Source organism: Xenopus laevis, chromosome 2L (assembly GCF_017654675.1).
Source record: "Xenopus laevis strain J_2021 chromosome 2L, Xenopus_laevis_v10.1, whole genome shotgun sequence".
In the NCBI taxonomy this organism is placed as follows: Eukaryota; Metazoa; Chordata; class Amphibia; order Anura; family Pipidae; genus Xenopus; species Xenopus laevis.
The window spans coordinates 7,140,703-7,153,962 of record NC_054373.1 but is presented as its reverse complement, the minus strand read 5'-3'; the positions used below and the strand labels follow the sequence as shown (position 1 = coordinate 7,153,962).

General features: G+C 39.3%; 1 protein-coding gene across 2 annotated transcripts in view; it reads right to left on the bottom strand.

The window, feature by feature from the left end:
* Nucleotides 1-1,666: 1,666 nt before the first annotated feature.
* The window catches only part of nectin1l2.2.L (nectin cell adhesion molecule 1 like 2 gene 2 L homeolog), a 23,768-nt gene continuing 12,174 nt past the window's right edge, over nucleotides 1,667-13,260 (bottom strand). Inside the window, exons 3-8 of one of the 2 annotated variants that reach the window (XR_005965267.1) lie at nucleotides 11,370-11,669; nucleotides 9,263-9,368; nucleotides 8,664-8,818; nucleotides 4,229-4,358; nucleotides 2,700-2,799; nucleotides 1,667-2,114 (exon numbers count right to left, since the gene is read on the bottom strand). Coding sequence is in view for 1 of the 2 variants with exons in the window: in XM_041581431.1 (XP_041437365.1) it covers nucleotides 2,726-2,799; nucleotides 4,233-4,358; nucleotides 8,664-8,818; nucleotides 9,263-9,368; nucleotides 11,370-11,669 (761 nt within the window). In the remaining variant the exon portion in view is untranslated. The remainder of the gene's footprint in view (nucleotides 2,115-2,699; nucleotides 2,800-4,228; nucleotides 4,359-8,663; nucleotides 8,819-9,262; nucleotides 9,369-11,369; nucleotides 11,670-13,260) is intronic. The other variant, XM_041581431.1, reaches the window with a different exon arrangement.

The following is a 13,260-nucleotide window of genomic DNA, read 5'->3' as shown; positions in this document are numbered from 1 at the left end:
TCTAAATACTTTTATTAAGACATGTATCATATTAAAATTGCACAGTTATAAGTGTTTTTTTAATAAATTAGGCTACCACTGATTCATTGGGCAAAGCTTGAAAAAGCGACTACTTGACTTCCGGTTTAATCCGTAAATTAATTAACAGCATTCTTTGGGAACTTCGGGAATCCTTTATCTGAGCAATTTATGGGATGGTGCAGCAGAGAGGGATGGGAGACAGAGCATTTCTACTCTCCAGCTGAGCCTCTATAACTTTTAGAAGGGGGTGCTGGTTGAGCCTGTATGGAGAGAGGGAAGGGGAGCTGACCAGAAGTATGCTAGGAGAGCTGGGAGAGATCTACTGCCTGAGCTGAATAAATCAGTAGTAAGTTTAGTTTTCTTCTTTTGAAATTTTCTATGGTATATTTGCAAATAAAGATATTTAGAAATGATACTTTGAATGTAAAAAAAAATTGTGTTACAGTTCCTGTAAATGTAAAAAAAAAAAGGATTTTAAAAAATGTTTTCTAACTTACTTCAGTGACTCCAGGGGAGCCTGGCAAATAAAAGAACAGCAGCAGTGTTGGGCCCCCTTAAAACCTGAAAGCAACTGGGCCCCCTGTGCTCTACTGATGGCAGCCCTGATACAGCATACTGTTTTCTGCAATACAGCAGCCCTGCCTTGTTTTATGTCTTGTAGAGTCACTGTCCTACATGAAGGGCTAATCCAAATAATTAAGATGTTTTTGTAGTTCATCGATTGCAATTAATGGCTTGTCCCACAGGGTATATCCATTCCTTCAATAAATTAAATTGCAGTCAAAGACCACTGCCTTGGATTTGTCCTACATTATGAATTTATTTCTGGACTGTCCTAAAATACACCTGAAAGGCTCTTTAAAGGAACAGTAACATCAAAAAAGGAAAGTGTTTTAAAGTAATTAAAATATAATATAGTGTTGCCCCGCAGTGGTAAAACAATGTGTTTGCTTCAGAAACACTACTATAGTTTATATAAACAAGCTGCTGTGTAGCCATGGGGGCAGCCATTCAAGCACAGGATACACAGTAGATAACAGATAAGTACTACTATAGTTTATATAAACAAGCTGCTGTGTAGCCATGGGGGCAGCCATTCAAGCACAGGATACACAGTAGATAACAGATAAGTACTACTATAGTTTATATAAACAAGCTGCTGTGTAGCCATGGGGGCAGCCATTCAAGCACAGGATACACAGTAGATAACAGATAAGTACTACTATAGTTTATATAAACAAGCTTCTGTGCAGCCATGAGTTTGAAAAAGGAGAAAAGGCACAGCTTCCTGTTGTATTGTAGTACTTATCTGTTATCTACTGTGTATCCTGTGCTTGAATGGCTGCCCCCATGGCTACACAGCAGCTTGTTTATATAAACTATAGTAGTACTTATCTGTTATCTACTGTGTATCCTGTGCTTGAATGGCTGCCCCCATGGCTACACAGCAGCTTGTTTATATAAACTATAGTAGTACTTATCTGTTATCTACTGTGTATCCTGTGCTTGAATGGCTGCCCCCAAGGCTACATAGCGGCTTGTTTATATAAACTATAGTAGTACTTATCTGTTATCTACTGTGTATCCTGGGCTTGAATGGCTGCCCCCAAGGCTACATAGCGGCTTATTTATATAAACTATAGTAGTCTTTCTGAAAACAACAATTTTTTATTACCAGTGCAGGACAACAGTACATTATAAATTAACATCTTTTAGATGTTCCTTTAACATTTACTGCACCTTGGAGACATATCATATATCATATACAGTTTTGACCTTTTTGCTGACTGCTCTCAGGCTGCCCATTCTCTTTGCTCTGCCAATATACAGACAAGTCTTTAGCTTCTGTCCTCATTCATATGTCCCTGGTTGCCAGTCAGTGCCCGAATGCTGCTAAACCTGACCTGGGCCTGTGCCTAGAAACATCTCTCCCACTTATGTCTCACTCCTAATCATTCCACCTTCAGGTATTTTTTGAGTTGGGAGACGGGTGTAGAGGAATCCTCTCTGAGAAGCTTCATTGGTCAGGTAAGGCATTTGTTGAAATGATGAGTGTTGGAGCCGCAGTTAGTTATAGGACATAAACTGAAGACCTAAATAAACAAAGAAGAACATTTAAAATTAAAAAAAGGAAAAAAAAACCCCAAAGCACATTAAATCCAAAAGTAAAAGTTTTAAATACTTTTGACACGTGGATTCCTGCAATTTGCACACATACAGGGAAGAGAGACCTGCATCAGTGTTTTTAATCCAGCATAAAGAAGGCTGTGTGTCTGTAACCTGTCTATCCTGTATATAGTCAACACTAGGGTTACTGATTCACATTAAACTCAAAGCCTGTTATTAACGGTCTAAAACTGCAAATATCTCAGAAACCACTAAAAGTAGAAAATGAATGCAAACTTTGACCAGTGCTCAGAGAAGCACCTCGAGTAAGCTTACATCAATTTATTTTTTGAGTTTACAGGTCCTTGAAGCAGTCACTGTATTGTGGCCAGTAACAGTAGCAATGTATGTTATATCTTCTTCTTTGTGGCCAGTGGGGCTGATCCTAGTGACAATCACTGTTGTAACTCATGCGCAGAGGCAGCTCATCTGGAACCCTGTGCTGTGACCATGATGAGAACGTGTTCCAACATTAGTCAGTACACGGACAACTGAATTAGATAATTACTAACCCAAGGTTCAGAAGATTCGGACCCAGTCAGGTGCACTCTTGAAGTCCAACACTTTCAGTTACATCCTGATTCTGGCACACACGGGGTGTTTTACCTTTCCCTGTAAGACAAATACAGTTCTTTAGGTTTCTTTTCCCTGGGAACAGCTCCAAAGAGAACAGATTGCTTTGTCTTAAGTTGGCCATACACTTATTAATTACGATCTACGATATGGTCTAAATAGGCATGGTCACATAGACTTTGGCATACCTCCCAACTGTCCTGATTTGGACAGCTCAACCCGCAGTCCCGACGTTTTTTACTGAAATGTCCCGACTTTTGCTTTGATCTCTTGCACTGAACAGCCAGAAAAAGATACAACATTTCTAAAACTTAATTGGCTTTTGGCAGAGAGCCTAGAATACGTGGCAGGTGCACTTAGATACTTTTGTAACAATTTAAGATAAGCAAAGAAATAATTGTAACAATTTAAGAGAAGCAGGTCTCTTGGAGAAACTGTGACTTGCAGCTTAAAGGGCAATTAACCTTCATTAGTTAAACTGTAATAGCTTTCATAACCTGCCAAATTTTGTAAAATGAACATGGGAATTAGGGGGGTGTGGCCACAAAAATGGGCGTGAACAAAAAACTTCGCCATGCTCTGCTCCCTCTTTCTATTTCCGAAATGTTGGGAGGTATGCTTTGGTCATATCTTTGTCATGTAGTCTGCAGGATCTCACATATATTAACCAATTACTGTCTGTCCCTTTGTTTACTTTCACAAAAGACATGCGCAATGAACGATTGTTTAGTAATTATTATCTGACTGTACCATCCACCGACCAATTTCGCCGTCTCAGGTTTTTAAACCTGTCCGATTGCCTGTTGGGAAGATTTTGACGGAACAATATAATAATTTGCACCCCATCAATGTAATGATAAGGAAACTATTTTATCGGATTGTGCTAAAATCAGTCGTTTCACACAAAGAAATCTGCCCGTGTATGACCCCCCCCCCTCAAGGCAACAGTATCAGTGTCTAAAGAAGAGAAGATGAGCACTTGTTCTAAAAATATCCTGATTTTAGTTTATATATAAAAATGAACGAAAAAACGTTAATGTACATTACCTTCAGGCTAATGTTCTCTACTGGTGCCAAAAACTGCCTGAACCAGCAATGAGAGTTGGTTTCCATAATCACCTTAAAGAAGCAGTAGGGGCAGGATTTTCTCAGGCAGTAATTAATCTGTCTGGTATGTAAATAACCTTGGGCTGAAGACACAAGTAATAGATCCTTCACTGGTGGAGAAGCAGCACTAACGTCCCAATATTGCCTCTGCCTCCCACGTTCACTTGTATCCGCCTGTCACTGTGCTGTGGTTTAACTGCTGAAGTCTGTGAGAGTGCACAGTGACAGACAGACGTAAGGGAGTTGAATAGCAGGAGGTATTTCTCCTCTGGTGGAGGACCCACCTCCCTTAGCTTTATGAAAAATGAAAGACATGTACAGACAGCACCTGCAACCCATATTTATAAAGGTAAAGTCTCACCTACTCTTACATATTCTTTCCATCTGGTTGCTCTTCATCAAGTAGCAGTACACAGCCATTCCAATAATTATTACACTTTGGACAACGATTGCTGCAATATATGCGCCTTCATTTCCTCGGCAAGCAGCACCTGTAAATGGAACAACTGCTGTATTTCTACTGAGATTCACCAGGGGGATTAGACTTACTGCAGTTACATAAATAGAAGCCCCATGTAAGACTTTGTAAGGCTAATGTTCTTCACAGAGACAATACAGGGAAAGTGCAATGTTGTCAGAAATATCCACATTGTGTCCTTCCTTGCACACAAGGACATTTACAAGGACAATGACAATGGAGTTGTTGGCTTGAATAATTCAGGCAGTGCCAGTCGGAGATTGGAGAATAAATACAGAGGCCTACTTCAAGCTTTCAAGAGCAGAGGGAGTTTATACAATTCGCAGTAGACCAGATACACATATAATGTTGCTGCCTCCTGTTTGGCCTTTTAAAATCACCAAAACATTATTTGATTAAAATGGAGTCTATGGGAGACAGCCTTCCTGTAATTTGGAGCTTTCTGGATAACGAGTTTCAGGATAACAGATCCCTTCAGTGTCGGACTGGGACACCTGGGGCCCACCCAAAAACCTTAGACCAGGGGCCCACTCTCAGTACTATTATTCTTCCTCTCCTCACTCAACCTCTATTCTCCTAGACTCTTTTCTTTACATACTATAATACTATAATCTATTATTCCATCTATTTAGCCTTTTTGTGCTCATAGAAATAAAGAATGACCATGAAATGAGCCAAATATTTAGCAGCAATAGGCCCACTGACACCTGAGCCCACCAGGAGTTTTCCTGGTATTCCGGTGGGCCAGTCCGACACTGGATCCCTTACCTGTATTTGGATGATATTCTGTTTACAGTGAAGTCAGGGAAAAGAGGCAAAAATTCACTCTGTGCAAGTCTCAAGTTTTCTTTAAATCCACAGGTGAGATTGACTGAGCAAATATTACTTGTCACATCTGCTGATTGGTTGCAGTTACTATTATTAAAGGGGTGGATCATCTTCATGTCAACTTTTGGTATGTTATAGAATGACCAATTCAATGCAACTTTTCAATTAGTCTTCATTTTGTTTTTTTAATAGTTTATCTTCTGACTCTTCTGACCCCATCTAAAAACAAATGCTCTGTAACGCTACAGATTTATCATTATTGCTACTTTTTATTACTTCTGTTTCTATTCAGGCCTCTCCTATTCATATTCCAGTCTCTTATTCAAATCAGTGCACGGTTGCTAGGGTAATCTGGACCCTAGTAACCAGACTGCTGCCATTACAAACAGGAGAGCTGCTGAATAAAAATCTAAATAACTCAAAAACCACAATTAATAAAAAAAATGAAAACCAAATGCAAATTGTCTCACAATATCACTCTCTGCATCATACTAACAGTTGATTTAAAGGTGAACAACCCCTTTTATTACACTATATTGTACACTTGCATGTAAACAAATTAAAGCAGGGTACCAGGAGTCCTTTAAAAGTGATCCTTTCTTAATATCAACAGGCTAAAGGGCTCATTTGCAACACCACAGTGTAGGGTCTAAAGTATAAAACATAAGAGCAAACCTCAGTTTTTTTCACTTTGAACCCTGCTACATTCTTAGCTCCCACTGCCAAATGCAGGCTGCACTGTAGTCCTCAGAGGTGCAGGTGTTTGTGCTCTACTTTGACCCAACACAGCGGTCCCATGCACAATGCAATAATACAGAATTATTAAAGTGTTTTCGCACACTATGCTTTGCTCCCAATAAACATTCTGGCTTCTCCCAGTAGAATGGTGAACCCATAAGGGGTATGTATATGGATTCCCACAGGCAATGCAATTTGCACACACTTGCAAGTAATTCGATGTATTTGTGCCTCTCAGAGGTGGGTGCATATAAGAGGTCAACATATGGAATGCACTTCACAGACCTCCAGGCAGCGGTAACAGTTCAAACATCTCTATTTCACAGACTCATATCTTAACCCTGACACGTTTCGAGTGATCCCACAAGTAGTCATCTAGGACTACTCGTGGAATTGCACAAAACGCATTGGGATAAGATATGAGTCTGTGATATAAAGGTGTTTGAACTGTTACCGCTGCCTGGAGTTGTGTGAAGTGCGTGCTGTATGTTGTATCCATTGATTGAGGACTCCCCTTGCTGCGGGTTCAGGACCCTGCACCCGGACCACCAAATGGGAGCTGTGAGTGACCAACTTTATTGAAATACACGGAGTGATTGTTTCGAGCAGAGGGTTCAGGGCATGAGCACCCAAACCATGTAATTAATTTGGTGAGCGTAATAGTAGCACTTTCGTTTTTGTTAAAATCTGCTGAATTATGGAATTGTTGAATTATTAATAAGAGTGGGGCTGGAGCACTTATGGTTTTGTTTAGCTTCTTAAATTGCATATATGGGGGTGCAAAGTGCATTGTCAGCAAATGAAAAGGCCACTTTGCACTTGACTTTCCCACATTGCCCATTTAGTAAATAAGCCCTTTTAACTTAATCACTATGCAGACATAATCTCTAGAGCAAGATCAAGTTCCAGTTCTCAGATCTCTCCCCAAGTTTTCCAAAATATACCCCAAGTATAAAAGGACAGTTGGAAGGTGTGTAGATCCAGATACTGTAAAATACACAATCCTGTATAATTCAGGTAAACACACAGAACTTATGATGGATGGGAATGGGCCACTTCCAGTTAACTGTAAGTAGCCCGCAGGCAGTTTTATGGCCCTATGACTTTCTATGTGACTTGAGTAAACACTCAGAATGCCTCGGGTTGGCATCAAATTCAGTTATGCGTAATAAACTGCAAACAACGAATCCAACTTTAACAAGAAACAAATTGCATTACTTCCACTTAAATAAATAGATATACACATACAATATATTTAGAAGAACTGGTTCCATTTATCTATTGTTAGAAAGGGGCCTTCAGTAGGGTGAATTATTGTACAGTGACTGCTAAGTATCCAATTCTGCTAATGAAGCATTTCTACAAATAAAAGAAAAAGCTCATACGGGTTCATTTACAGGTACTGGCTCCATACAACTTGTAGTCAGTAGAAATGAGCCGGAGCGGATGAACTGCATGTGTGAATAGGAGGAAAGCCTGGAATATGATTGGACAGCAGTGATATGATATGATTAGACAGCAGCACAGAAATACCTGCAGTTGGCAACATGCTTCTAAATTACCTGCTGCAGCCTTTTAAAGGAATTGTTCAGTATAAAGATAAAAACGAGGTAAATAGATGCAAAATAGAACATGTTTTTAATATAGTTAGTTAGGCAAAAATGTAATGTATAAAGGCTGGAGTGACTGGATGTGTAACATAATAGCCAGAACACTACTTCCTGCTTTTCCGCTCTCTTGCTTTCCACAGATTGGTTACCAGGCAGTAACCAATCAGTGACTTGAGGAGGGGCATATGGGTCATAACTGTTGCTTTTGAATCTGAGCTGAATGCTGAGGATCAATTACAAACTCACTGAACAGTTATGACCCATGTGGCCCCCCTTATAGTCACTGACTAACTCAGAGTTAGAGAGCTGAAAAGCAGGAAGTAGTGTTCTGGCTATTATGTTACACATCCAGTCACTCCAGCCTTTATACATTACATTTTTGCCTAACTAACTATATTAGAACATTTTTTATTTTGCACAGCCTATCTATTTACCCAGTTTTTATTTTTATACTGAACGGTTTCTTTAATTACATGCATTCAGTCATAAAGGGGTTGTTCACCTTCCAAACACTTTTTCTAGTTCAATTGTTTTCAGATTTTTCCCCAGAAATAAAGACTTTATTCAATTGCTTTCACTTATTTATTTTTTAGCGTTTTTCCAAAATCTAAATTTAAAGTTGAATGTTCGTGTCTCTAGTGTTTGAGTCTGGCAGCTCAGTAATTCAGGTGCAGACTCTGAACTGTCACAATTTTACAACATTTAGTTGATACATTTCTCCGCAGCATCTCTGGAGTATTAGCAACTATTGTATCAAGTCTAACAGCTGCCTGTAATGTAACCCAGAGATTCTGCTCAGCAGGGACAAAGTTAGGAAATGTATTAACTAAATGTATCAATTTAGAACAGTTTACAGGGTCGGCGACCCCCTCATCCAGAGCTGCTTTATAATTTTTAAAAAATTACACTTTACACTTCAATATTAGTAAAACAGTCACACATAGAAATTAGAATGAAATTGCAAAAATTTATTTATTTATTTATTTCTGATGATCTATCTGAAAAAAAACTGAATGGAAAAAAGTGTTGGAAGGTGAACAATCCTTTTAAAGGGGTGAGGAAGCAATACAGTTGGGAGTTCGCTTGGTGTTCACCAAACTGCTTGACAATCTCCAAATATACAGTGTTCTCTGCACACTTACCTGAGTATTTATATAAATAGACTGAGTGTGAGTTTCTCCCAATACTGTTTGTGGCCTCACAGACATACAGGCCATTATAATCTGTATTCCCTCTGGAAAAATGCAGAGTGTTCCCCATTACCTGGGCCACATCATTAGGAATGGATCCATTCTCCCTGTTGGGAAAACAAAGAAACAGGTAAATAAAGAGAGATAATCGCTTCTTTACAATTGATCATCTATTCTAACATATATACATTCCGTGAAACAGTTGTACAACCCTAACAGAGCAGCACATCTATAGTATCTCCGTTTATGGGATCTCTCTGTACAGACTATGAGCAAACTAAGGGGCTGTTCCTGCTGAATTGTGCTTAGTACAGGGAATACCTATGCTGCCTTAGTTTTATGGGATCTCTCTGTACAGACTATGAGCAAACTTAGGGGACTGTTCCTGCTGAATTGTGCTTAGTACAGGGAATACCTATGCTGCCTTAGTTTTATGGGATCTCTCTGTACAGACTATGAACAATCTCATATGACAGACGACTTACATACTGTACATCATTCTGGCACAAAGACCTCACAGACACATGATCTCATTTCATTGGATCACTTACCTATTCCATGTATATGTAAGGGGAGGGTTGCCACCTGCTAAACATTCAATATACAGAGGGTCTCTCTCTTCTCTGTGCACTTTGATATGCACAGCCTGAGGCGCATCTAAATGAGAGCATAACAAACAAGCTTTTGTCTATGGAAATATGGACCTTCTGCGTCTCACAAAGGCTGCTCTATAAATAAAAAAGGCTTTTACAGAAATTCAATGAGACCTGATGAGAAGCTGCCACATTTTGTATTAACGTTTCTCCTCTTGAGGCAACTTCTGGTCGACTACAGAATACGTTTAACCTTCAGCCATTCACATTATCGCCAGTGGGAAAACATTTACTAATCTACTTATGTGACATTGCCCTTAGCCTTAAAGAGATACTGTCATGGGAAAAAAAAAATTCAAAATGAATCAGTTAATAGTGCTACTCCAGCAGAATTCTGCACTGAAATCCATTTCTCAAAAGAGCAAAGAGATTTTTTTATATTCAATTTTAAAATCTGACATGGGGCTAGACATATTGTCAATTTCCCAGCTGCCCCTGGTCATGTGACTTGTGCCTGCACTTTAGGAGAGAAATGCTTTCTGGCAGGCTGCTGTTTTCCTTCTCAATGTAACTGAATGTGTCTCTGTGGGACATGGGTTTTTACTATTGAGTGTTGTTCTTAGATCTACCAGGCAGCTGTTATCTTGTGTTAGGGAGCTGCTATCTGGTTACCTTCCCATTGTTCTTTTGTTTGGCTGCTGGGGGGGAAAAGGGAGGGGGAGTGATATCACTCCAACTTGCAGTACAGCAGTAAAGAGTGATTGAAGTTTATCAGAGCACAAGTCAAATGACTTGGGGCAGCTGGGAAATTGACAAAATGTCTAGCCCCATGTCAGATTTCAAAATTGAATATAAAAAAATCTGTTTGCTCTTTTGAGAAACGGATTTTAGTGCAAAATTCTGCTGGAGCAGCAATATTAACTGATTCATTTTGAAAAAAATGTTTTTCCCAATGACAGTATCCCTTTAAATAGAGAGAGAGGTCCTGTGTTCACGTGAGCTTGCAATCTAGATAGAAACATGCAAATGAGCAGGTTTGTTTTGTTTCCACTACAACAATATCCCTGTATCTAGTACGTTATAAAACTATAAAAGTATTTGACAGCTGCAAGCGAGCTACATACAACAGCTGACAAACGGGTGATGGAGCCAAAAAAAAGGGGAAACGGACAGTTTAACTTTTTAACATTATTATAAGGAATCATTTCAACCCAAAAATCTATGACCTGTTTAACAAACCTCCTCAGTGACTTCCTTTTTACAACAGGAATAAAATACAGGTATGGGATCAGTTATCCGGCAACCCATTATCCAGACTGCTCCGAATTACGGAATAAGGCTGTCTCCCGTAGACTCCATTTTAGCCAAATAATCCAATTTTTATAAAAATGTTTCCTATTTCTTATACTACTTTCTTTGCAATAATACAACAGTAGCATGTACTTGATCCAAACTAAGATATAATTAATCTGCATTCGAAGCAAAACCAGCCTATTGGGTTTATTTAATATTTACCTGATTTACTAGCAGACTTAATGTATGAAGATCAAACAAAAATATCCATTATCCGGAAAGCCCCAGGTGAGCATTCTGGATAACAGGTCCCATACATTATTGCAGCATTGGAGGCAGTCACAAATCTTTATTGCATGCAGTTTTATTCAGACTCACTGGCTCCAACTCATTTCTTTCTTCTCTTCGCCAGTGATACAATTACAGGGTGACAAATACAAATAATAAATTCTAAAGGTGATATTCCCTTAGATCATTTCAAGCTTGAGGAACATTGAAGTTCCTCTTTTATGTGAATTATTAACTTTAAAGGGGAAAAACGAACTGACTGTGATATACACAGAATGTATTTGTAACGTAAGGACGTTTCACCAACGTATTCAAGTAGAATAATGAGTAGAGGGTGGGGCCTGTAACAAACAGTCTAACCAATTGTCACTTCTAACTGCCAACACCTTTCCAGTGTAAAATAGAGCGGACAACTGTACGACCACTGCCTGCTTAAATGGAGAATTTAAATAGTTAGGTCAAAAGTCATGGAATTTTTACTTACAGTGAATGTTTGTAATGCTGAAATTTACATATTTCTCAAAATTTTGGTCCAGCAGAGAAACCAGACAAGTAGCCTGATGCCCATTAAGTCCAGGAGAAGGCACCATCCATAGCTGACTCCTTATTGTCACTGTCCCATTAGGATGTTGTGTTGGAATTTCCTTTGACGTGTAGAGGAGACCATATGTATTCCAGCTGATATTAGCCGCGGGTTTGGAGGCAAAGGCTACACATTCAGCAATAACAGCCGGATTTGGTCCCAACAGAACTGGGTTTAGCTGCACTTCCACTGATGGCTCCACTGAAAATGAATAAAAAGAGATAGTCCTGAATAAATATCTGTTATCTAATGCTATAATAGTTAAGGGTTCAAAGAACAAGTTGTATTCTAATCTCTCAGAGACAACTGGTTCACTTTAAGACCTCGTGTACACCTTATTTTATACTCAAGCGAGACATGTCCAATGTTACCCACTCTGATAACATCACAATGGGGCAGGTTCTATGTTGGAGTCAAAGAACAGGAAGGGAGATATGGGTGGAGACATCACAAGTGGGAAGCAGCTTTGGCTTTTATCTACCCGAAAGGTGGCCATAGACGCACAGATAATATCGTATGAAACTAATTTTCGTACGATATTCGGTGTGTGTATGGTGGGAGAAGAGTCGACCTATATCGGCAGAGGACTTGGATACTGGTAGGCTCGTCGATCAGGCTGGACGGAAAACTTTGATCGGGTTCCTTTGAACGCCTGAACATCGGCCATTGTTACTGCTGAATCGTCAGATACAGGTATAATTCTGTTGTTTCTACCTGTATATCTGATGACTCAGCTCTACACGTGTGTGTTGAAACGAATGATCTTTCTTGGAAAGATCTTTTCCAATAAAGATTGTAATATCTATGGTCACTTTTAGAAGTATTTTTGCCCAAAACCTGACCACTCTGTGGACCCTGTAGGTTGAGGGCAGCCCATATATCACTATACAGAGTTCAGCTTAATGAGCGGAAGTGTGTGGCATCCAGTGTCGGACTGGGATGCCAAGGGCCCACCAGAAAATCTTAGGCTTCCTCATCTCCTCACTCAACTTCTTTATTCTTTTAGTGTCTTTTCTCAACATACTATACTATTCTCTATTCTTCCATTACTAAGCCTCTGTATTGCAATAAAGAAATAGGGAATGATCATGAAATAGGTCAATTGTTTAGAAGCAAGAGGCTCACAGACACCTGGGCCCATCCGGAGTTTTCCTGGTGTCCCTGAGGGCCAGTCCAAACTAGTGGCATCTCATACTCCTCTGCTCTGTTTATTTCATCAGTGAAACAGATGAGAACCTGACCACTATAAATCCTTGTGCTTATAGTACGGGTGAGAATGTATAATTTGAGGAACAAAACAGCCAAGTCAGTCACTGATCATTGCTATGGGTTACTGCCCAGGTACAGATTTGCCTATTGTTTATAAATGAGCCCTACAGAGTTGATGTCAATTATACAATGAAATAGCAGTAAAAAAGAACATCAAATGTTTAAAATTTTGTTAAAAAATGACCATGTTGAAATCCCTAAGTTGCTGTCTCATATTTGCTTCAGAATGCAATGGGACCAGATCTGGATTAACTAGTAAATAACTCAGTATATTAACTATACTAAGAGTATTAACTTCAGTTGCCTTGAATTGTCTCACTAAAAAGACAACCAACTCCTTCCTGAAATGACCTGTTGTAGCTGCCAGGGCAATGGAATGGGATTTGTTGTGGGTTGTGCTGTTTATAACATAAATACAAAAGGTATTGACTCGCCACATGCCACTGTTAGGAACAATTAGTCTATACAAGTTATAACTCATCATAGCTTGATATATTTTGCCTTTCAATTGTACCATGAGACC